Source organism: Crocodylus siamensis, chromosome 4, assembly GCF_052110815.1.
Source record: "Crocodylus siamensis isolate JL-2025a chromosome 4, ASM5211081v1, whole genome shotgun sequence".
In the NCBI taxonomy this organism is placed as follows: Eukaryota; Metazoa; Chordata; order Crocodylia; family Crocodylidae; genus Crocodylus; species Crocodylus siamensis.
Genome location: NC_143398.1, coordinates 237,254,620 through 237,280,157, shown reverse-complemented (window position 1 = coordinate 237,280,157; position 25,538 = coordinate 237,254,620). Strand labels below are relative to the sequence as shown.

At 43.3% G+C, this 25,538-nt stretch overlaps 1 protein-coding gene across 1 annotated transcript in view; it reads left to right on the top strand.

Annotated features, from left to right (window-relative positions):
- KALRN (kalirin RhoGEF kinase) overlaps positions 1-25,538 on the top strand; it is a 764,809-nt gene that overhangs the window by 696,225 nt on the left and 43,046 nt on the right. The window contains exons 37-48 of the mRNA XM_090045976.1: positions 2,540-2,670; positions 6,970-7,036; positions 9,162-9,265; positions 12,356-12,425; positions 15,421-15,507; positions 16,430-16,522; positions 18,041-18,091; positions 18,665-18,742; positions 20,056-20,241; positions 21,635-21,806; positions 23,677-23,915; positions 25,225-25,472. Of these exons, the coding sequence (XP_089902102.1) occupies positions 2,540-2,670; positions 6,970-7,036; positions 9,162-9,265; positions 12,356-12,425; positions 15,421-15,507; positions 16,430-16,522; positions 18,041-18,091; positions 18,665-18,742; positions 20,056-20,241; positions 21,635-21,806; positions 23,677-23,915; positions 25,225-25,472 (1,526 nt within the window). The remainder of the gene's footprint in view (positions 1-2,539; positions 2,671-6,969; positions 7,037-9,161; positions 9,266-12,355; positions 12,426-15,420; positions 15,508-16,429; positions 16,523-18,040; positions 18,092-18,664; positions 18,743-20,055; positions 20,242-21,634; positions 21,807-23,676; positions 23,916-25,224; positions 25,473-25,538) is intronic.

The following is a 25,538-nucleotide window of genomic DNA, read 5'->3' as shown; positions in this document are numbered from 1 at the left end:
CTTATATTTTTGCTAACTAAATGTAGACTGGGCTACTGAAATCCTGGCACCTAAATTTGCAAACCCTACCATGAAGGGAAATGCTGCCATGACTCTGATGTCCCCTGTGCCCCTCACCTTAAAATAAAAACGTGTCACAGTGTTGCAAACCGACTGTTCAGCATGGAGCTGAGCAAACCTTGCAAATGAAAATGCCCCATCTCAACAAGGGGTGGGAGCATTTCGGACAAGAAGCCTATTCCCTTTGCCTGGGAGAAGGGTTCGTGACTGCCCTTCACTTTTGAAAGGGTTGGTTTTCAGTCTTGGGTGCTTTTGGGTGCTTGCCTGCCTCTCGGCTAGAAAGGTCCCTGGGAGAGGGGGGGAAACAAGAACGAGGAGTATGTGGCTTGTATGTAGGATGGGCAGAGATGCTTGTTTTGTCAAACTCTCACTCTTGTACTTAACAGTGTCACGCTAACCACTAACTCGAACCCCTGCGCTCGACCCCAGCCGCCGTGCCAGTTCCAGTTCTGGTCTGGCGATGACTGACTTGCATGTGATCATTTAACGCTTTCACCTGTGTGCCACGTTCTCCCTGCTTCTTTCCCAAACGTAACCTCACTGATGGCCGGTTTGGTCACTTTTTCCTAGTCCCTTCACATCCTGCTAACCTGCTTTTTCCTTTGCAAACTGGTGTCTTGCAGTCCTCCTCTTTGCTAGCTGCTCGTCAGAGCTCCTCCGATGTGCCAACTGCTGCGGATCTTGTCAGTGCAATAGAAAAGTTGGTCAAAAGTAAGCTGGTAAGTGTAGTGCCTTGGAAACGGTGTGTGGAATAGGCATAACTTGCTTCTGTAGCATGAACACAGCACTGTCTGCCTTGACTTCTGTTTCCTTGCTCTCCATCCTCTACCTTCTACATACTTATTAACTCTTAACCACTGTAGCTCAACTGAGTAGCTGTCAGCAAAGAGTGAAATACAGTTGATGGTGTCATGCAGACTCCACCTCCAGAAGTCTCCAAGTTTTTTTAAATTTTCAAAGCATTGTGTTTTTTTGAGCTACCTGGCATGATGGAGTTTCAAATATACTTTGGAATTGGAGTCGTTCTTCAGAATGAGCTTCCACATTTGCATTGTATTAAGAAAAAACCACCTATATTTATCAGAATCCCCCATGCCGACAGTTTAACTTAGCTAACACAAGGCATCTGTCACTTGTGACTCAGGTCTTTAAACAGCACTCCTAAATAGGAAAACAGCTTAACCTCCTAGATATAGAAAATATAAGATCAGAAGGGACCTCAAGGGTCATCTACATCAACCCCGTGAACAGGTGCAGGATTCACCGTACGTGTTAGATTGTGGTGTCATTCCTGATCTTCTTTTTGCGGGGGGCTGCTGCCTATGGTCTAGAAGGTTGTAATTCTTAATTAGCTTCCTTTTAATTGTTCCCTGAAACGATTAAAAATGCTAGTCTACTTGATAAACCTTACATAGACATTCCAGGATGTCTAAATTCAGGCAACTGTTTGGTTTAAGCTCATTGAAAAAGTTGGGGAATCGAAGCAGTTCCATGGCAAGCATGAGAAGGTTCATTTCCTTGCCTTTGTTTTAAGGATATGGAGAATAAAGGACTGCTGGGATGCTTGTGAATTAGTGAAAGCATCTTTCCCTGGTAAGGTGATCCCACTGGGCTTAAAGCTCAGTCTGATCTAGGATGCTGTCTAGTTGAGGGAAATATCTACAGGGTTGTACCATGTGGATAACAAAGTGGACCTGTTGTGACTCAATTTTAGTGAGGTGACAAATTTAAAAGTGACTGGCACTACTAGAAAGAGGTAATTAGCTGTGTTAGTCTGAAGCCAAACAGAAGGCAGGGTAGATTTTCACCTTAAAGACTGCTACAGCATCTGATGAAGGGAGCTCAGGTTCATGAAAGCTCATGCTATACATATCTGAGCTAGTGTATCAGGTGCAAATCTACTCTGCCTTCTAGCACTACTAAAAGCCGCTCTGAGAAAATCCTTATTCCCAAACCATTCCACACATGCTTGCATAGTGCAACCTCAGTTATTTTTCATGGGGTTCAGAGCAACTTTTAAATACCTACTCTGGAAATATAACTAACCATGTACCCACTTTTGGGAAATCTTGGATGCTTTACGGAAGGGAGTCTCAATTATAATCTGCAATAAAGCACGTATAGTTTAGTTTTTTCACACTTTCAAGGGCAACAAAAGTTTTCGCTTTGTTCTGAATTCTTTCAATATAGTTAAAATAACTTTTTCAGTCTCTGCATAAGGGTGAATAATTTGTCCACTTACAATGATCATGCTGAGGGTTTTATTGCTCCCCCCGCTCATCTTAAAATATAACAACATTCAGGGTTTGGGGTTTTTTTGTTAAACCTAAAGGAAAGCATAACTGAATATTCCAGTTCATTTGAGGTTTTTTTGTTCTTCACTATTGCCAAGTTGACTTGAAACGGAGGATAACTCTGGCACTGGGGTTCAAGGACGATGCTTGTTCCATAATGCTTCTGGTTGTTTGGTTTCCTTTAGACCCTAGAAGGAGGATCTTATCGCGGAAGCTTAAAAGATGCCACTGGCTGCTTAAATGAAGGGATGACGCTTTCCACTCCCCCAAGAAACCTTGAAGAGGAGCAAAAAGCCAAAGCAATGAGAGGCAGGATGTAAGTTGTCTTTGTTATTTCTCAGATTCACATTACTACCAGAAAGAAGATACAGCCCAGTGCATGACAGATGGGACCAATAGCAGAGGGGCTGGTATCAACTTTGGGTTTTTTTAAACTCTTACATGAGGATGTTTTAAAACACTTTGAGATTCTTGATCTTAATTTTGCCTTCACTATTTTCAAAGCATGATTGTTACCTTAGTACAAAGTCATGAGGGCTTCCTTGCTATAAAAATCTAGTAGAGACTGTTGGTTTTGCATGAGATGAACAATGGACTGGGGATATAAGATAGGGAAGGTCAGTCTGCCTTAGATGAAAGCTATGGGGGAGTTTGTCTTCACTTGGGTTTTGGGGCAAGAGTGACAAGTCACATTTTGGCCGCAAAGACTCAGCTTTAGTTAGGAATGCCGCTTATACTTGCTAATGAAAGAGGAGTAGCAGGAGGGTTGGTTTACACAAGCCTGTTTTATATTACAATATAAAGAGTATGACAAGGAGGCTACCCCTGTCTCGAAGTGCTCTTGATTTTTAAGGCATGTCTTGCAGCTTGTGTGCTTCCCCTCTGTCTCACAATAACCGTCCAGGGTTGGAAGGCATGTCAAGGGTTATAACAAAAGCTCATGTGGCTGCTCTGATTTATGAACACCCCGGGCATGTGAGCACTGCAACTCTACTGAATCTTTTAAAACAGCATTACCCGAATGGGAAACAGACCTCCAAGTAGAGAGCTGGAGGAATATCAGCCAGTTAGGGAACGACTGAAAGCAAGGGAAGGAAACCAAGGAGAGGAAGTAGCTGAGAACAGGAAAGCAAGCAGGAGTAAAATGGCCTGGGGCTCTGAAAGTCGGTACAGGCCTCTTTGAGTTTTTGTCTTGGGAAGCCAGAGAAGCAACTGGGTAAAGGACAGGATGTTGTGCTTAAACAAGACGGGTGATTTTTTTTGCAGATTGTTCTGTTAGACAAGAGCAGTGCCCTGCGCATCTGAAAAAGTCCTTTACTGGGATCTCTGTCACTTCGGATCTCTGCACTGCAACTGCAAACACCTCTTTCGGTGTCTGTTTGACTGACACGTTACCAGTCGACCGCTACCGGTTGTAATTCTAGCCTTTTGCTACCGCGAAGCTTGCCATAGTGCTAATAAATACACCATAACTTTCAGCAGTTCAAGAGCTCTGGCAGCAGTGAGCTACATGTATTTCATGACTGTTTGTATAAATAATGTCTTCAATTCTAGGCTGTTTGGTAACACCTGCTAGTAGCTTTCAGAGCAAGGCAGCCTGTCATCTTTAGTTATTTTATTTCTGTGTTTCATGCCTGGTGCTCCTAGCTTTGTTTAATTCCATGTCCATATTAGGGAACTGAGATCCAAACTCAAGCTATGACCCTCATTTCCCAGTAAATTGCAAGTGAATCCTTGCAAAGACGCATTCATAGGTGATAATTGCCTGTGTGCCTTTCAATTTGTGCAAATGTCTTTGAGGGGAGAAACAGCTCTAGGAACAGGCTTGGCTACAGTATTTCTGCCAGAATAAAGCAGTAGTCCTTGGGAATACCGTTCGATGAGTAAACGTAAGGAGTTATTATGATGCACCAATATTGAGTAGTCAGGTCTGTTTAGAAGTGAGAAGGCTGTCCTTCTTCCCTCTTCCTTATTCACTCCTGCACCCAAGTAGAAGAAAGCACGTCTATGTTAAAATAATGCACATACAGTAACAGGCCGTTGTTGGGAATACGGGTACTTTTTTTGTAAATGACTTCTTCCTTTTTTCCTAATCTACAGTATCAGAAAAATGGGCAAGGGAACTTGTTCTCTGGCAGCATCCCCTTTCAAATAGTGGTTTTTTTAAAAGGAATTGCAGAAGGACTTGTCTTCATACATGGTTAAGAAATGAATGTAAAAATATCAAGAGATGCTCATACTTTCTGTTCCTATATATGGAGCGCAAAGCCTTGATGGTCTCGAAATGAGGTGCCTGAAAGTAAAGTAGTCAGTGTAGGTGCCAAACTAACTTCCTGAAGCAGAAGTAAAAGGTCATGCTTTTTACTTTTGTTGTGAAGCCTTGCTGAAATGAGCCCTGGCCCTTGTTACGGAGTAGCCGCCGCACTTCTGGAGAGAGCATCTTTTCAGTGCTCTTGTGATTCGCAGACTTGTTTGATCTTGTGGATGCAGGAGACAAAATCCCTGCCTTGCATGGTGAGGGGACAGAGCAGAAAGGTCCTTTCTCTTCGAGAGCCAGTTTTCAGGAGTCCTGCCTGGTTCTGTTGCTGGCACATTGGTACATGAAAGAGTCAGCGCATCTTTTGGCAAAGCATGGTGGGTAGGGCCAGGAGACAGTCTGCAGCATATGCTTGCCCAGAGGCTCATGATCAGCGATTTGCCTCACATGCCTACCACCCACGCGTGCAACTTGGCAGGATGTTTCCTTAGAGCAGCTGGCATTTCCACTGGCACTCAATAGCTCCTGCCCAAGGGGGCAAGTTTAGCTCTTAGATGAACAGGAAGTATGACATCTCCGCGCCGGGGACCTTTGGGTACTGTGTGTTCTGCCAAACAAAGGACGAGAGTGTTTATATACACTATTGTCACACTGTGGCAGTAGTGTGAAAACAGTGTGTATGGCACACTCGTCCTAAATCCCACCTAGGCCTCCACTCAATAATGCCGCGATGGGGCTAACAAAACAGGGGGACGGCTTTCTTGTATGGCTTCACTTTCCATACATCCATCGAGTGTGCCACTTCAAGAGAAAGGGACAAAAGTTGACTGTTATGAGAGCTTAAATAAAGATACCTACAAAGAGGGACCCCCGGTATGAAGAGAAAACTTGAACAATGTGGACTAAGGAGAATTGTGAAGTTATCCGACCTGTCTGGACTGAGCGTGCAGACCCTCAGCTATTGCTACGGGATCAGAATGCCTAATTTAGCATGACGAAGGATTTTTAAGCCCAAAAGCTTGCCAAGAAAAACATTTCCAACTATTTAAGTTGGTCTAATAAAAAATATCAGATTCACCCAAGGAACCTTGTCTGCCTATGACCAGTGCGCTACGACTTACACCCCTGTAATTTAGCAAGATGCGCTAATGTTGCATTGGTAGTCTGTGAAGTTCCCTGGGAGGAAAGGGTGCTTTTCTGTGTAAAAGAGCATATGGCTGCTTGTATTTTTGTCTCGACTAAGCAAGGTATCTCTGTATCTTGCCGCTGCACAGGATGCTGCCTGTTGGTCTGCTTGAGATTTGTCTCCCACCCCTTTGGTTCATGGCCCAGTTTCAGTGGGCCATGTGTATGTGTTTGCAAGTTGACCACCGTGGCCTAACATCAGACTTCCCCTTAGTCCACATTGCTCAAGCTTCGTCTTTGTACAGTAGGTCCTCCCTGTAGGGACCTTTACTCGAGCTCTGGTAATAGTCAACTTTTGTCCCTTTCTCTTGAAGTGGGACACTCGATGGATGTATGGAAAGTGAACCCATGCAAGAAAGCCGTCCCCCTGTTTTGTTAGCCCCATCAGTGCATTATTGAGTTGAGGCCCAGGTGGAATTTAGTTCACAAAGTGCCAAATACTGGTATTGCTGTAACTGAGCAGGGGGAGTTTGTGACAAAGCGTAAATCTTGAAATTGTCCATCTAAAGAATATCATATGATTTATCAGTTTAGTTAACATTGTTTTTTAGCCTGGCCTTGTTTGTGTACATTGGAGGTTCATTAGATAACTGTTCTACCCAGAGCTAGCTTTGAAATAAGGATACCTTGGACTCTTATCTGCATTATTTACCATAACAAATTGACTGCTTTAGTAAAGAAATAGGATTCACTGCCCTGACGTTGAACCTCAAGAAATAAAACTGAATTGCTGTCGTCTGGAGCAAATTCGAGTAGAGGAAGGGGTTTGTAAACTCTGGGCAGCAAAATTTTTCATACTTGAGGCAAGGCCACAGATTGTGCACATGTTCTATGGTGATTGCTATGGCAAATACAGGACGTAGCAAATGAAGAGTAGATGTACAAGGGATATGGGTTTTTTTGTGGTGGGAATATAATTCCATGTAATCCAGTGTAGAAAAAAAATCGGTAAAGAAGATTCAAGATGTCATCTCTGCCATAGCTAAGAAATATGCTGAACTGGATTGTTTCATCTAACAGCAACAATTGAACCATAAAGCTGGGAGAAACATTTCATGCGAACTGGATGGAGGATTTTTTTTTTGTTAATTTCTAGTAAAAATATGGTGTATGGTGGAGAAGAGGAAACATATTTTGAGAATCCTGACTATAAACCTTATTTATTTTATTTAGGTTTGTCTTAAATGAGCTGGTACAGACTGAGAAAGACTATGTCAAAGATTTGGGAACTGTGGTAGAGGTGAGTTGAAATGGTCTTACAAGCTCATTAGAATGAAATGGTGATTTTCCATCAGAATCAACAGTGGGCTGGAGAGCACCCATTTAAAAATGTGTGTTTAAAACCATTTTTCTGTCTTGCCTGGTATGCAGCTTCCTAAGTCCAAGCTGTGGGGTTGCTGCTAATAACTTTGGAAACTGCTGATGCCACGTGCAAATATTACTAAATGTTAGGTTACAGCGGTGTAGGTTGTAGCTGTGTGGGTCTAAGGACATAAGCAGATGAGGTTTTTTGGGTGAATCGGATATCTTCTATTTTGTAAGTTGGTCTAATAAAAGCAAATGTTAGGTTTTAACTCAAATGTGTTCCTTCAACTGGGTTGTGATCGAGACCTTTCCAACTGTGATCAAGACCTTTCCAGGCTTCAAGACTGTGATGGAGAATAGGTCACCTTTTTACTACTATACAGAGATCATGGAACTTGTATGAAATTAGGGCTGGAAGGGACCTCAGGAGGTCATGTCTAGTTCAACCCCCTGCTCAAAGCAGGACCATCTCCAGCTAGATCATCCTCAGCCAAGGCTTTGTCTAGCCAGGTCTTCAAAACCTCCAAGGATGGAGATTCTCTGGGTAACCTGTTCCAGTGCTTCACTGCCCTCCTAGTAAGAGATTTTTTCCCCCTAATATCTAACCTAAACTTCCTTTGCTGCAACTTGAGCCCATTGCTGCTTGTTCTGTCATCACTGAGAACAGTCTAGCTCCATCTTCTTTGTAACAACCCTTTAGGTAGGTGAAAGCTGCTGTTAAATCCTCTCTGTCTTCTCCAGAGACAATAAGCCCAGTTCCCTTAGCCTCTTCTGATAAGTTATGTGCCCCAGTCCCATGAACCATTATTGTTGCCCTCCATTGTCCTCTCTCCAACTTGTCTACGTCCTTTCTGTAGTGGGGGGCCCAAAACTGGACACTACTCCAGATGTGGCCTCACTAGTGCTGAATAGAGGGGAAGAATCGCTTCCCTCGATCTTCTACCAACACTCCTACTAACACAGCCCAGTATGCCATTGACCTTCCTGGCAACAAGGACACACTGTTGGCTCATATTCAGTTTATTGTCCACTGCAACCCCCAGGTCCTTTTCTGTAGACCTGCTGCTTAGTGAGTTTGTTCCCATCCTCCTTGAAAAAAGAACTGACTACTAATAACATCAACATAATTCAGCATGGCACAAACCAGAATCTGGCATTTTTAATACCTCCAAAATCTGGTACCTACACCCAAGCTTCATGGCCTATGAAGAGTTTTTTTTGCCTTAGTTTTTTTTTAATGATTTGGGATAAAAGAAATAGGGTACAAGTTGTCTGATATTTGCAGAATTATCCACTAATTCTTGGAGGCTTAAAGTTTGGGTCCCCAACTGGACCCTTAGCTCTTGACTTGGAGGCAGTCGGCATACTAAATTCCAGTTGTTGCAAAATGGGGGATCCAAAAATGAGGGGGTACCAAAACTAGCTGCCTATGTGAACAGGGTTTTTTACTGTTTGTCAGTTTATCAACTCAGTGCCTGTTCTCCCTTCCACACAGTAGTTGCTTTCAAAAGCTTTCAACTTGTGTATTGTCATACTAGTGAAATATGATACAAATGTAAACTGATGGAGCTGCAAAGCTCCAAAGACTCCTAACGTAATGCTTAGGAGGCATGAGAAATCCTACTTATGTGGATTTGTGCTCCCAAAATACATTCTTTCATAAATGGAAGAAAAAATTATCTGTTCAGAGTTTGATCTCTTGTACTTCTCTGGGAATCCAAAAACTCAACAAAAATTACCTTTTTATTTAACTTTCTTCTAATTGCACTTGTCTCTTTAGTGACATTTAACAAAGGCTTAGTTAACCATTGTACATCTGCAGAATAAATCCTCATATAGCTTGCTTTTAAGCAAGTCGTATAATTTTTAAAATAGCGAGGACTAGTATCTTGCTTTGAATTTGTGTTAAAAGGCATTTATAAACTCCTGCTTTTCTTCTAAGGCAAGAAATCCTATGTATTGTGACACGTAACTTGTACTTGCTCAGAAACAAATGAGCCTAATAGTTCTTCCTCTTCAATTGGTCCATTTGCTAATTGCTGATCTCTCTTGCACTAAAGGGTTTCATGAAGAGAATAGAAGAAAAAGGGGTTCCTGAAGATATGAAAGGGAAAGACAAAATTGTGTTTGGCAATATCCACCAGATTTATGACTGGCACAAAGAGTAAGTCTTTTTAAAGCATCTTTGATAATTGTACTTTATTAAAGGAAAGAAATAAAATGAGAATTGTGGTGCTTGGCTTCTATCCATGCTTCTACACTTGGGTTACTTCAAATTTATCTTGGAAAACTTTCAGGCCAAAATTTCGTAGGTGTGGTAACTAAATAACAATAGTCCGATTATTCAGAGGTGCTGTTGTTTAACCTCTGCTTCCATTGGTCTCAGTGGGCACATCTACACAAGCCGTTTATTGCAGAGTTGACTAATTAGCTCCACAGTAAACCTTGTGCATCTACAAGTGCACCCGTATTAGGCTGGAGTAAAATAATTAACTCCACAGCAGGGTAGTGTTTGTAAATACAAGTACTACCCTGCTGCCGAGATTTTTTACTCAGCAGCAGTGCACATGTAGACACTACCCCGGCTGGCTGGGTCACAAGGGTGCTTCAGTGCAGGGGGCTGTCTGCCAGCTAGCCCTGTGCTAAAGTACCTTTTCGCCCCACGCAACCCTTCTACAGCATGTTGAACCGGGGGGACCAGCCCTGGGCTGGCAGGCCGACCCTCCCCTTTCTCTTGATCTAAATGATCAATTTGCGGTATCAGATACCTTGAACAGAAGATTTAATTAGAATAGAATAGTGTCTTCAGACAGACTTTTGTCTGATTCTGCACAGAGTGCTTTTTAACAACATGATAGAGGCCCTGGTGAGAAATATGCACATAAGCAACTAGATTAGGATGGCTGCTGATACTTTCCTGATTTTATTTGTAATCCTATGAATGTTTTGTTATAATAGTATTCTCCAAATGTCCATATCTGGTCACTGAGCTCAAATCTGGAGGGTGGCTTTCTGTCTTGGCAGTAGTCCATTTGCATTTGTAAACTTCCATAGTCATGTGTTAAATTAGAGAAAAAGTGTAAACTTGAGTAATTCATGCCAAGATAAGGCTTCTGTCTGCTTCTCTGCTGCGTACTTGCGGCATCCTTGTTACCATGTGGTCCTAATGGTGCTTAGTGCATAGGCCAGTGGTTCTCAACCTTTCTGGACTCAAACCCCCCCCTCATTGGACTGAAAATAACTTTTGTGAATTGTGGCGGTCTGGGTGCAGACAGAAGTGCAGCTCCCCGCTGTAAGTGAGAACGCTTTGCAGGAAGCGGTCTGTGTGACAGCGATCCCGTGGAGCAAACAGAAGTTCACTGTTGGTTCCAGGGGGAATTTAGCTGCTGGCTGCCCCGCACCTGGTTTCTCCTACCAATGGCGGCTCCTCCCCACCAGCCCCCGCTGTTTTCAGAATGGGAGGGGGGGAAAGGGAGCAGAGGGAACTTGTTCAAGGGGTTTCTCAGCTGGGGCTGGAGGGTGCGGTGGGTCCCCACCCCACAGCGGCTCCAATGCACCTGCCCCACCCTCCAGCGGGCTGAAACCCGCCCCCAGATTCACCTTCCTCCACTCCCTCCCCCTCTCCCATTCTAAAACAGTGACAGGCTGGCAGACACAAGTTATAGAAGATGCTATGTTTTGAAACGTCTTCATCTAAATCCTCCTGCAGTGAGGGGTCAGATTTATACCCGAGCGGTCATCTTTTTTTTAAGTGGTCAGTGGCCATGCACTTGTTCAGACATGGCTGTAGACCACTTTCTCTGCCTGCTTCCTGTGCCCAGATCAGGCAAGAATTGTCACTTCTGTCTGTACCCCCAACTTGAGAAACTACGTTATGTATTACAGTGCTTACCTCCTCGTGACAGGGCTGGGCAACGGGTGGGGAGGATCATTGGCAGGGATAAGCCTGAGCCTGTGTTTATCTACTTAGCTTATCAGCTCATCTCCTTCGCAACTTGCCATGGGCGACTGGTGCCTCCCGAGTCTGGGGGGACACCAGATCACCGACAGGGGGTCCCCCAGCGGCCGGTTGCCGACCCAGCAGCGAAACCGGAACTGCACTTCCAGTTCTGCGTCTGGCGCTTCCAAGAGGTGCACAGCTGATATCAGGGGGTGCACTTGCACCCACGTGCACCCCCTACTCATCACCAGTGCAACTTGCTTATCTCCTCATACCTTGTAGCACCCTTCAAAGGATCTGATAGCACCCCACAATGCCCTAGCATCCTGGGTGAGAATCACTAGCCTAGGCTTAAGTTTTCCCAGCAGAGTTACGTCTGAGGGAATGAAAACCAGATGTGTCGGCATAAGGGGCAAGGAAGAACCATTTCCCAGGGGCTGTAACAGTAGTGCACAGGGAGCACCCCCATAAGAGGGCACCTTAAATTTCTTCCCAGCTCTGAGAACCTTTCTGGGCCCTTGGTGGAAAAGAAATCACATCTTCAACCTCTGCAGCTCTGCTAGCAAAAGCCCAGGCTGTCGATGGAGGCAGTCCACCTAGAAATCCCTCAATTTCAGAGAGGAAGACGATGAAAAAAAGGGTCCTGTGTCTCTTTAGGGTGATGGTCAAAAGGTTTCTGAAAGCTTTGTTGAAGTGTTTCTGCCTCACTTTTCCACATGTAAACCAATTCTTAGAAGTTTTTAAACCATAGATCTTCAAAGCGTCTGGTCTAGGCTAGACGGTGTTTTGTAAATTCGTGAACAGCCTCATTGATCAACCTGCCCTCATTATCACTTTCTGAAAGACTTTCAATTAAAAGCTTGTTTTCTTGAAACTAAACTGACAAGTGTGGCAGCAAAGTAATTTTAATTTGGCCAAGACTTTTTCTCTGTCTCTGTTGACCAACGGAAAAGTTGGTGAAACCTGATGTTTTCACATTCCTCTTTGGCTATTGGATGAGGAGTCTTCAGCTGAAAACACCCTGCTTTGCATTGTTTTCCATTTGGGTTTTTTGCAGGGGAGGTTAACCAGCTGAAATGAAAACCAGCACACGCACAATTAAACACTTCATATCCAAGAACAGACCTCTTGCACTACACCATCTTAAATGCATAAAGCATGCTGTCATTAAAGGAAAAAGCAGGTCCTTTCCCCAGCTCCCCCCTCAATTAATTTTATTATCGACTTCTTTTAGGTAGGCTGGATAATTCAGGGTAGGAAACACAAGTGTGGCATGGGGAGACTTTCTGAGTTATTCCTCTTCTTTAATTTTAGCTTTTTCCTGGCTGAACTGGAAAAGTGTCTTCAGGAACCTGACCGCTTAGCGCAGCTCTTTATAAAACATGTGAGTTGTCTCCTGTGTCCCACAGTCATCGTCCTAGGCAAAGCCCATGTTGTCTGATTTGTGCTGACTTGCTATTCTCATGTGTGTTAAATGTTAATCTAGATATTCAAAAGTCCTAGAGTTATTTTGCTATAGCTATTGAAATGCCCTACAATGTAAAAAGCTGTTTTAAAATTCTGGGTTTTGGGGTTGTTGTTTTTTTGGGGGGGGTTGCTGGGGACAGGGGGGGCATTGAACAAAAGATGACACTCCGTTGCCTGTGGATAGATACTAAATCATCTTTACACTATCAGAGTCATTGTCAAGAGGCTGTGAGTTGGGGTTGGAGCTAGACTCCCAATGGGAAACTCCAGCCTCCTAGCAAATTTCAGCCCTGGCGGAGCAGGGGAACCCTCTTCTGATTTATTTTTTTGCCTCATTTGTCCACTTTCTGAGGGAGAACAGCAAAACAGAGCAGGTAGAGCCTCTCCTCCTCCTTTCAGTAACCACGTCCCATTCTCACACGGGGGGGATGGGTTCATAGACATTAGGACTGGAAGGGACCTCGCCCGATCACTGGGTCCAAAGGTTGGAAATAGGAGGAGGCTTCTCTTGTCCTTGTTGTTGGAGGGAGGGAAGGGTGAAAAATCTCTTCTGCTGCTTTGGTTAAAACCTCAGAAGTTGCTACCTGAGCCTGAAAGAAAGGGCGAAGAGTTTTTCTACTCTAGGTTCCCTCCTGGCAGCAGAGAGGCTGGGAGTATTGGAGAACTTATGCAGGGACCAGGGCTGGTCAGGGCAGATGGACTAATGGCAAGGACTTCTTCAGCAACGGCCAAAATCTCATATCCATCTAGCCTTTCCAGAAAGTTATCATGTCTTAATTTAGAACTACTTTTTAGAATAGTATCTGGCAAGGATTTCATAGGGCAATATATTTTTTATTGGACCAACTGTGTAGTTAGGCTAGTTAGGCAGTCTCTCAAATGCAAGACACTCTTCTTTGGGTCTGAGGCATTAAAGCCAGAGCAGCGTAGTAGTAAAAGACGTTCGGAAGAGGGAGGAGAGAAATTCCCAGAAGTAGCAGGCACACGATTAGTGGAAGAAAAGAAGCTGATTACTGGGAGATAAAGACCTATCAAAAAGGAGGAGGGCTTTTATATGTGAGAAGAAGTCAGGAATCGGGTAGGTTTTATAATGTGCCATTAAACCAATATTAGTGTTAGGTCCATGGTTTGTAGTGTCCAGCCAGCTTATGAATTTTCCCAGGGTTGTCTTTGAAAGTTGGTAGGTAGACTTCCCTTGAGCACGAGGATAGCGAGGTCACAGGGAGTGGTTGTTCTGTGACAAATGTGCTCCTAATGGTGTTTTTGTGCCTGTCTTTCATTTTTCCTGCAAGAGTTCATTCTGGTGCGATACATTGATCCAATGCATCAAATGCTGCACGGGCAACTATGTGGGTGAAATTAAATACACACACACACTATATATAGATAGATATAGATGGCTTTGTCTTAGATATAGATATATATCTGTATGTGTGTGTTTAATTTCACATAGATATAATTTGTTTAATTTCATCCACAGAGTTGCCCTTGCAGCATCTGGTGCGTTGGATCGGGTATATCACGCTTTGGGAAAGTCATGGGTAGGAACCACCGATTCTGATGTTTTCATTATGAGGAGGTGTGGGTTGTAGTAGCAGTGGAGATGTTTTGAGGTTAACTGTTTCTTGCTAAGGCAAGGCTGTGTCTCACTTGGTGTCTACTGGGGAGTTTGCTTCTGAGCTTGGCAAGGTTAGAGGATAGGTTGAAAGCCAGGAGCAAAGGATCTGGATGTATTTTTCTCCAGGTCTGATCTCTGAGTGTTGACTGTAGTTGTTTGATTCTTCTGATTAGTTCCAGTATGGGGTGGTAGGTGACCACCAGCGGTGTGTGGTCACAGGAGGATTTCTTTTTATATTATAGCAGGTTAATGTGGGGTATTTGGATAGCTCTTTCACATGTAAAGAAATAGATTGTACTAGAATGTCCTTGTTATATAAGGGAAGATTTTAGGCTTACAAGTGTTATCCTCTGAGCAGATGCAGTGGCATCTAAGGGCCTGACTGTAGATTACAGCCCTTTTTTGATGTGCTTGGCATGACTGCTGATCTTTTGGGCTTACGCTTGGTGGTCTGTGAGTTGTTTTTTGGAGGGGAGGGTTTTGTACATGGTGATTTGTTGTGTGCCATCTTGGATCTACATTGTGGTATCTAGAAATTTGACGTCAGTTTAGGAGTATTCCATAGAGAGCTGGATTCGAAGGGTGATAATGTTAGACCTGTGATAGATGTCAGTGAGTCCAGGTGTTCAGTTCAGGATTCTGACAAGATCATCTGTGTAACACGGATGTAGTGCTGGTTTGGTACTGTTGCCTAGACACTTTTACTCCAGGTGTCTCATGAAGATATATCAAGAGACTATGCCAGAGCCTTGGTTGCACTGAAAATATATACCAGCTGTGTTGAATTTCTCCTGCTTGAAGGTTCAGTCCATTGTTTTCAATCTTCCGTCTGGCAATAGTGCTACTGAACTCAGTGGGGCTGTTCAAAGGAAAGCTGTTTGAGGGGATGGATGCTTGAAGCATAAGTCTATTTGTGTCGATGTTTTCATAGGGGAGGGGCAACAAATTTTGTCTCGTTTCCTTTTAGCGAAGGAAATTGACAGATTGGGTCAGATGGACCAATCCCAATTCCCCATTGCTGTGCATCTGGCATTGTTCTGGTAGCTTATGCCTGTAAAAGCAGGGCTTAAAGATAGATGTATGCTTTTTATAAGATACTCTTGTTCTTAGGTGTAAATGTGCATGTGAAGTTCAAGGGATTAGAGAATCAAGTCCAAAATGCTTTTAGAAAATCAGTGCATTGACAAAACCAAGCAGAGCAGTTTTAGCGCTTCCTCCTAGCCTACTCACTGGCTACTGCAGGCTTTTTATCATTAAATACATGATCAGACTGGCATGCTTTTTGCCTTCACAGGAAAGACGATTGCACATGTACGTGGTGTATTGCCAAAACAAACCACGATCAGAATACGTAGTAGCTGAATATGATGCATATTTTGAGGTAAGCCTGACCACGTGTGCTAGATGCTGTGCTTTTTAAATGGGTGGTGTCTAATTTAATTGGAGGGTTAGCTGACAAACTATGATTTAGGCTAAACCAAGCATTCATTTATTTTGACTTTATATCTTCTCTGTTGTGTCCAGGAATGGTTCTTAAATCTGTCTCAAATTCTTATTCCATTAATTTCTAGCTATTAGTTCAGCTACTGACTTTCAACAATGATATTTCCTTTTGCCAAACCTCTTTGGTCTGAAGTAGTCTTTCCAGGCTTTCGTCTGTGGGGAGGAAAGTTGAGGGTTTTGACAGGGCATGATTGACTGTTGTTCGGAAAGTATTATTCCAGCCGGCAACTACTGGCAATTGTTGAGTCTTAAATATTGGTACTGAGAAACTACTTTTGTGGAAGTCTTTGGGAGCTGACTCGCCTATTTATGCTATGTATCTGTATATCTGGGGTGCGTGTACACGTGTGTGTATATAAATAGTGTGTGTGCACAGATGCAGGAAGCTGGTTTCAACAAAGGGCAAGTGCTTCATTTTAATAAAGGGTACAGGTCATTATATCGTATCAGACATTTAAGGCTTTCTGTTAGACCTTGACCCCACTGAAGGCTGAAGGGCGGACTGCTTAGCTGTAACTCCAGCTGGAGGCAAGAGTCTCAGGCTTTATGCCAGCTTCCAACCAGGAGAAGATGCTTGCCAAAATGTGACACTGTCAGAGTCTTAAATCATAGACTTCTAAAATATTTTCTTGAAAGATGAAGAGAAGACTAAAGAGAGCGATCCTATACTGAAACAAATGTCACCTGACACACTCGATTGCATCCTGCCTTTCTTCATGGAATAGTTCTTCGCATGTCTTATTCTGTGTTTTGTTGCAATTACAGTTTTTTAATGGCCGCAATTATCAATGTTTTTTCAGGAGCTTCAGCAAGAAATAAACCAGCGGTTAACCCTCAGTGACTTTTTGATCAAACCCATCCAGAGAATAACAAAATACCAGCTTCTACTCAAGGTAATAGAAATCAATACTCGAGATAAATTTGGAGTAATCGGAGACTGGTCTCTAGAGGTTTCAGATGCTTTGATATATCGTGACAGGAAAAATAAGTCTTGTAAGCAAGTGTATTCCTGGTCTGTATGATTGCATTGGAATGGGAATAATCACAATTTCAATAAGTCTTTTTTTCTTTTTTGAATTGAAAAATATTGGGGGAATTAGACAACTTCTACAGAAAAATCTCATTTTGAGTTCATCTTTCTCAAAAGGAAAACTGAAATCATCTACTATTTCTGTAACTTTTTTTAATTAAGCATTTTGGGAAGGTGCCCAGCTCATTACTGATTTTTCTTGGAGGAGAAAACCCTAGCAAAAACTGAGGAAAACAGTTGTATGGTAGAGAATAGGATTTTTCCCCTCCCTAGTTTAATTTTTTCAAACTTCCTATTGAATAAGTTTCAAATGAGAGTGCTTTTTCCATGAACAACCCAGAGGGAAACTTCCCAGTGCTCGAGTCGGCTCTAACTGAAACAGACCTACAGCTGTTGCTAAAACAAAGTAGCAATGGTGGGGTAGGAGGTGGAAGTAGTCTCCAGGTGTTGTGTACTGAACTTTGAAATATTGATGTGTCCCACAACGAGAAACTAAAGTCTAAATTTTCCAGCGTATGTAGTTTCGGATGTCATCTTGGAAACCTGTCTTATTTTTCCTTCCCCCTGCCCGCTCCAAGATTAGGGCCCCCATAGGTGACTTGGCCACAACTTCAACTTCAAAGCACTCCTGAAAATGTAGTCTTGGCAAGGTGTCACGTTGAATGCCCCAAATTAGACACTTTTAGAATTTGGGCTGTAATCACTAACACTACTGGGATTCTTGGTTTTTTTCCTCATTTGAACTAAAGTCCCAGACTGTCATCTGCCTGCATTTTTACATGATTGCCGTGAAAAATTAGTAGTTCCAAAGATGATTGTGTTAGTCGACACCAGAGGTGGGCAAAATGTGGCCTGCGGGCCGAATGTGGCCTGCTAGGCCATTCTATCCGGCATACGGAGCCTATAAAAAATTTAGAAAATTAATATTTATCTGCCCCTGGCTGCCTGGCATGCGGCCCTCGATGGCTTACCAAAACTCAGTAAGCGGCCCTCCACCCGAAATAATTGCCCACCCCTGGTCTACACAGTCTCCAAATGGTATCTACACATGTGTCATCTTGTGGCTTAAAATAAGAGACTAAGGCAGATTCCCATGTACTAGTACCAATTCGGTCCGTTTCAGTATGCAAATTTCAACCGGTCAGTTGACCTTAGGTACTATTTTCCCCATCTGTAGAAAGGGTATAACAGTAATGTTAAATGAGTTAATCAAAGTTTGCTTGTGTGATGGGATAAATAAGTTTCTCTGGTATCCTCAGAAATGAAGTGCTATCAAAGTATTTTTTTTCACTTTCTATGGAGTTACATTCTGATGTTCACTTTTTGTGGAGTAATTGCTTTCCTAAAACTTTCTAATGCGAACTGCCTTCATTGTCTTTAGGACTTCCTGAGATACAGTGAAAAAGCTGGACTGGAATGTTCTGAGACAGAGGTACATAGGCAATATTGATATATTAATTCATCTGTATATTGCAGCATAATGCAGTATGATTTTGATTAGAGGAAATGCCCACTGATGTTTGGCAGTGATCAAAGAAGTGGGCGGGGGGAAAAAGAAATGGGACATCTAAGTTAAACCAGAAGCAAAACTAACTCCGCTGGATGTAGCATGGGATGTCATGGTAGAGTGGTTAAAATCATGCTATGGCTTCAGAGATGTAAGTTTTCACCTTCACATCAGGCTTGTGCAATAGGCTGCCTCCAATTGTACCTGGGTCCCTGGTCACTCAGGCTGGGGTGTCAAAGATGACTGGATGTTATTATGGTCCTTGTGTACCATTGGCTACAACACTGGCTAGTGTGGGCAAAGTATGCCTTATGGGCTGCTGGGCTTTAGAGGATTTTCAGCAATGGGGCACCCCAGAATTTAACTGGCATGGGTGAAAGTCCTAGGTCCAAACGTATGCTTCATTGAGCCCTTGTTTCAGAGCAGCATTGACTCGAATGTTTGCCGTTAAGGTTCCCTCTGGCTTTCTCCTGACTGTTCAAAGTTCTTCTTTAACAGAAAGCAGTTGAATTAATGTGCCTTGTACCAAAACGTTGCAATGATATGATGAACCTGGGCCGTCTTCAGGGCTTCGAGGTATGTATCTCCGTTATGCTTGTTCGGTGTTTTAGTGATCAAGGAGTCATCAAAAACAACAAGGGAAAATCCCCAAACTTTCTCTAGTTTTGTTAGCCAGTACCCCACCCCACATGGCATATGTTGTTCCTTTGTGGGATCCCAAGGTTGAAAAGGGGTTGTATCCCTCTAGTCCCAAAACAGCATGACAGGTGGTGTGTTGCTTCACCACCTGTGGCCTGTTAGTGCTCCCCATGCTTAAATGGCAGGTTTGTTTCTACTGCCAGATTCCTGTGGTGGGTAGTGTGGTAACGTATGACACCTGAGTAAGGTACCCTGGGAAGAGAGCCTGTGAACACCTGTATTCAGAGTTCTGCAAGTACAAAGGGAACTCCCGGGTGATTTGCACTACAGTGGTCGAATGGGCATGAATTGGCTGCCCTAGTAAGATGCCTAATCTACAAAACGAGAACCTGCAGGTCTTAAACAATGGAACACAAACCATAATTCCAACAAAAATCCGATGAGATGGCTGATGAGCTGTACCCGCTGGTTAACATGATGATATCATGCCCCTTCTTTCCTGCCCATGGCAGGGGGTCGGACTTGGTGATCTGCTCACTTCCCTTCCGACCCGACCAGCTATGAAACTATAATCATCCTGTCGCTGTTTTGTGGTACTCCCTGCATTGGTCAATCTTTAGGCTGAGGACCTCTTGGATCAGGAGGTGGGGGCTTGTTTTTCCAGGGTTTTGCATCTGATGCAGATGGGTGGTTAGGACTCCTAAGTGCCATGGTAATACAAATCTGCAACTACTGTATTGTTCTGATTTTATAAATTGACCCCACTTACTGAGGCTCAATTTTAGGAAGAAGAGCTTTTTTTCCCTGAATGCAAGTGCTTTCATTTTGATCTTTTGAAGTGCTTTTGCCTTCCCCAAATCCCACAGGAGATAAAAATGCACTGAAATTTCTAGCGTAGAATTTTTATTATATGTATAAAATACTGCAAGACCAAAAGTCTGGATGGGAAGGGTCTCATTAGAGTTCAGCTGCATGTAGAAAGCTAGTGCATTATTTATGGGTTTTTCTTGGTGGAGGTTAGGTAGACTTGTAGTCAGTCCAGTAGAGGTGTAGGAAGAGTTGGAGGCCGTGGGAATGCAGAATGCTTTAAGCAGTCCTGAGTTCCTGACGTCTCCTTAAGTTGGGGAGGCGTCCCAGAAGTCAGTGTTGCTTGGAAGCCCAAAATACATAAATCCCATTAGATCCGTCCCTGGGCTCACGAGGCGTTGTTGTCCTTGCCTGCTGAGGTTAACACTTTCTTTGTTTCTCAGGGCAAGCTGACGGCTCAAGGAAAGCTGCTGCAGCAGGATACCTTCTACGTCACCGAGCAGGACTCTGGAATGCAGTGTCGCCCAAAAGAGCGGAGGGTCTTCCTCTTTGAGCAAATAGTCATCTTCAGCGAGCTTCTCAGGAAGGGCTCTCTGACACCAGGCTACATGTTCAAGAAAAGCATAAAGGTAAGGAGCGAGAGAAATCCCTGCAATCTGATTGCTTCTGGACCAGGAGTTGTCTCCATGCTTATCTCCACCCTAACTAGATTAACTGAAATAAAACTAAATCGCACATGTTGTGAATAAAATCAAAATAAATGATGTAAATCAGGGTTTCAGGAGATCAAATGGATTGATTTGAACCAGTGATTTTTAAATAACCAATGTTAATCGTGATTTAAATCGATCCACCCAAGCTAGTATAGGTGTGGCAACAGAGGTTTTAGTTGCAGGAAACAACTCCTGCTTTGTGTACTGTAGAGAGGTTCAGGGGAATAAATCTTTTCCAGGGTCAATACAACTACTTTTTGGCCCAGGGACATGAGATGCTTTTCCAGTTTAACAACATTTTAGAGTGACGTAGATGGTGGTGTCCTTCCCCTCTATCTTTTTGTTTTGCTTTTTGAAGGAAAAAAAAAAAGCTGGGTTATCTCTGTTTTTTTATCTCTGTTTCCCCTCAGTTGATTCTTATAGTCAGGGACTGAAAATGCCATGATCTTGCTTTGAATTTATTCATGGTGTTGCGTGTTTAGTATTCATGGACAGACATATTTGGAATATCTTGGCTACATGCTGACCCATCTGTCCTTTCCATCTGATTTCATTTTTGAGAGTTTGCAAGGTAAAACACCATTCTTTCAAGCTGACAGATAATGAACATGCATGTAAAGTCCCTCCAAATTTCATGCATCCAGGGAATTGTGAACCTCTCTGGAAGCAGCTCAGGCAAAGGATATGTTTTGCAAACCTACACAAGTCCCACAAAGTCAAAGCCGAGCACAATTATTTGTGGGATCATAACCTAATAAAGACTTGAGTAGTAGAGCCCTCAGAGATAGAAAAGATTTGATTGATCCTCCCTGGTGATTTTTTCCCTCTCTATATCCTTGTGTGTTGCCCAGTCACTTTTAAGTGACTCTGATCAAGCTGTCTTGCCCACCTTGGTGACAGGTTAAGGGATGCTGATCGAACTGCTGCTGTAATTACTCAATCTGGGCAAGCAATAAATTTCTTCAGCTTTAGGAGCAGTGTCCCACAGTTTTTTTTTATACTTCGTGGCTACATTATGCTTTATAGGAAGCTGGAAACCCAGGTAGTTTAGGTAAATGCTGAGAGATGTGGCACAGCTGTTGGAGCATTAGACTTAAATCCAATATGCCTTTTGCCTATAGGATGCTAAATTTCACTAAGTCATTGAATGGTATTGAAAGCAGATGACATTGTGTTGTCCTAATTGTGATTTGTAATGAACTTATATTAAGCTTACAGGTTTGGAGGAAATTTGTACAGAAATTATTCCTTATTTGTATGTACTGGTGAGTCTTACGCATTGTAACAGAATTCACTTGCTTTGTTGCAGATGAACTACCTAGTCCTTGAAGAAAACGTGGAAAATGATCCCTGCAAGTTTGCTCTCATGAACCGGGAAACATCCGAGCGAGTGATTCTACAGGCTGCCAATCCTGAAATCCAGCAAGCTTGGGTACAGGACATCAATCAGGTCCTGGAAACGCAAAGAGACTTTCTAAATGGTACGTGAACTCTTCTTTATCTGAGTTAACATGGATCTAGGATGTTCAAATGTTGCTGTCCTCTATTGAAAACTATTCATCAGCTTCCTCTGATCAGAACTGATCTTCAGGAGAATGCTAGAGTTTAGCCTGTCCATCAATAAGTAGGTCTTGACATGGCTCCAGGCTGTATCCCTTAGTATCACCTGTCAAGGTCCTGATGTGTAGACTTCCTAGTCTTCACATACATGGAAGCTTACCTACAACATCATGTCAAGCAGAGATCTCTCCTCCTGATTCAGAGTTGCATAGTGCAGCAGGCAGAGGAAACTTGGGTTGTCTTTTGGGCTGAAGTGGATGCACAGGAGTGGGAGTTTGCACATCATCCCACCTCTACCACCTTTTATAGGACCATGGAGACTACCCCCAAATGTTGAGATGACTCTGTGTTTTATTGAAGTTTCCATGAAATTTTTGCCTGGCTCCAGAGTAATTGTGACTAGTGGAGTCTCAGGTTTGGGTCCTGGCAGCCCTCAGATCCCCTATTAAAGTGGATAGCTGGACCTAGGTGGTCCAGTAGATCAGCCAGGGCTATGGATTGGTCTTGGGTGTTGTCGGAGATCCAGAGCCCTCACTCTGACCCGTCTCGGTGGTATCTGTGGCAGTTCTCACAAATTTCCTCAGCTCTTCAATGTCGTGTTTTCCAATGCTTGCCTTCCACTTAGACTGAGAAATTTTAAATATAGAAACTTGAGGGCCATGTAAGAAATCACACCCCCGTTTATTTTGGTACAGACAGTCCCTGCACTGAAGAACTTCCCGGTAAAGTAAGTAAGGAATTGAAAGTGAGGGCAGCTTACCAAGCTTCAGTAATAACATTAACATGCCACTGTGCTAATATTACGTTCTGCAAAAAACTGCCTGGAAGTCAAGGGAGTGACTTCAGAAGAACATTTTGTTTAAAGTTGGCCTAAATCAAGAAAGCAGATGTTTCTTAACTCCTTTTTAAAAGCATGACAGAGCACATCAAAACATCAAAGCGGGCGTTGTTTTGAACAAAATATTTCATTTTGTTTCAGGTCAAAATTTTTCCAGGCTTTTGTTTTGACCTGGACCAAAATATTCTTCTTAGTTTTGTGCTTTGGTCCACTTGCTGATGCGTCTCTGTGAACTGTGGGTCTCTTTTCTCATTTTTGGGAGAAATGCTGCTTCTGTTGTGGTTTTTTGACCAGATTAATCTGATACCATGACACTTTGCCCAGCAATGGGAAAGTACATGGCAAGTCTCTCAGCTTTCCATTTTAGCTGGCCTACATGACAGAATATGAATTCTCTGGAAAGGACCTATCTGGAGCCGTTAAAGTTACATGTCACGCACACAACATCCATCACCTGAGGATTGCTTTATATATGCAATTTCAAATAAGAATTTACTTGTTTCTTTTGTGAAGGCAGAATTTTTTACCATGTTCTTGGATCAGATGATCAGTTTCATAGATTTCATAGACATCGGGGCTGGAAGGGACCTCGGGAGATCGAGTCCAGCCCCCCGCCCAAAGGGCAGGAAGTCAGCTGGGGTCAGAGGATCCCAGCAAGATAAGCATCCAATTTGCTCTTGAAGGTGTTCAATGTAGGTGCTTGAACCACCTCCGCTGGCAGGCTGCTCCAGACCTTGGGGGCTCGGACAGTAAAGAAATTCTTCCTTATTCAGTGCAAGAGTAGTGGGAGTCTTGCACTAAATCCATGTGCAGTGCTCTGTAAAGTGATCTCAAGATGCCTTATCGGAGCAAGTGGAGGAGCATGTTTGAAGTGGTTAATATCCTTTGCACTGTATGTTAGGGTACACGGCATTCTAAGAAGTGGTACATCTAATTCTCTTCCTCTCTTGCAGCACTGCAGTCTCCTATTGAGTATCAACGCAAAGAAAATAGCTCAGCAGTAATGAGGCCCCAAACTAGTAGGGTGCCTCAGCCCAACAGCAGACCCTATTCTTCTGTTGCAGTCAGCTCTGAGAAGCCTTTGAAGGCTGCAAGCCGTAACCCATCTCTCCCACCCTTGAAGATATCTACCTCCAATGGCAGTGCAGGGTATGAACACCAGCAGCCCGGGGACAAATATGAACAAAGCAAGGTACTGAACTTACCCGATGACAATTGTTACAGCCCAACTGTTTGTACCCGTGACAATCCAAGAAGCTTAACAATAATTAGCAGCTAACCAGCTCCATCTAAATCAGCCTACTGAACAAGTGCAGGTGACACACAGTAAATTGGTCCAGTTCAAAGATAAGCCTACTTATTAGTTCCTTGAGTCTGGCCTTCTGCTTAGCAGTACCTAGTGTCAATAGTAGCACCCAGACGGAGCTTGACAATACAACTTAAATGTTTAGAAAACAAAGTTGTAAATGAACTTTAGCACTCATGAAAGAAGCCACATTCACTGATTTATATAAGTTTGCTCTATATGGCATCATAGAAAAGCAGGCCTAGATGGCATCTCGGGAGGTCATCTAGTCCAAGTGTCTGCTCGAAGGCAGGATCATCCTAGACAAGTGTCTAGCCTGCTCTTAAAAGCTTCCATGGATGGAGATGCCACAAGCCTGTTCCAATGCCTGACCACCCTCGGAGTGAGAGAGGTGCATCTTGTACCCAACCTAAATTTGCCTTGCTGCCATACAAGGTGGTTAACTCTTTGTCTGGCTCCCGGCAGACAGAAAGTAGTCTGTCACCATCCTGTGTATCACAGCCCTTCAGATAGTTGAAGACTATTATCAAATCCCCCTTCAGTACAGCTGGTGTGCGAACTTCCACGTCCCTCCTTAGGCAGGGTCTTGGCATACTGTCCTGAAGAGGTCATCCCTAAGAAGGGTTTGAAGTAGTTTAGTGTTTGCCCTTTCTGAGGCTGGTATCAAGTTGTGTCGGTTGTGGAGAAAGACATCAACACCCCAAGGAACTCGTAAGTGCAAACTGACCCGAGACTGTTCGCACAGGCCACCACTGATCATGAAAATACATTATCAGATGGTGAAAGCTTGTGGGCCTTGCCAAAGCAGCATTTGAACAAGTCAGACCGCTGTACAATCTGTACCGGCTATTGTGAAGAGGCTGAGTGTTCACTTCACTGGCAAACATCAGCCTTCACTGCTCTTTTCGCCTGCTCCAATCCATTGCAACAGTGGTTTTATCCCAGGGGTGTTCTTGTTTGCATCTTAATGCAGAGAAACCAGTATGGTTTATAACACGAAGCAGGACTCTGTCTTGAATTGTCTTTGTATTTGGATTTCTATATGCCTTCAAATTCTTAAATACTTTATTTTTGCTATTATAAACATACAGATTAAGTATTAAAAAAATGGAAATGGCTGCGACTGAAAGAGAAGAATTCCAGCCTACTCCTGCTAAACCTGCCTTCAAATATTTCCATTGTGTCCACTTCACAGAATGACCTGGGAGGGTGCAATGGGACCTCTTCCATGGTGGTAATCAAAGATTACTATGCACTGAAGGAGGACGAGATCTGCGTGAATCAGGGTGAGGTGGTTCAGATCCTCGCCATCAACCAGCAGAATATGTTCCTGGTGTACCAGCCTGCAAATGATCACTCCCCAGCCGCTGAGGGATGGATTCCAGGAAATATCTTGGCTCCCCTCACTAAATCCACTACAGATAATACCGACGGAAGCATCAAGTAAGTGCCAGTTGGCTTCCCTGGGAGCAGTATGTGGATTTTTTGAGGAAAAAAAACACAAAACAA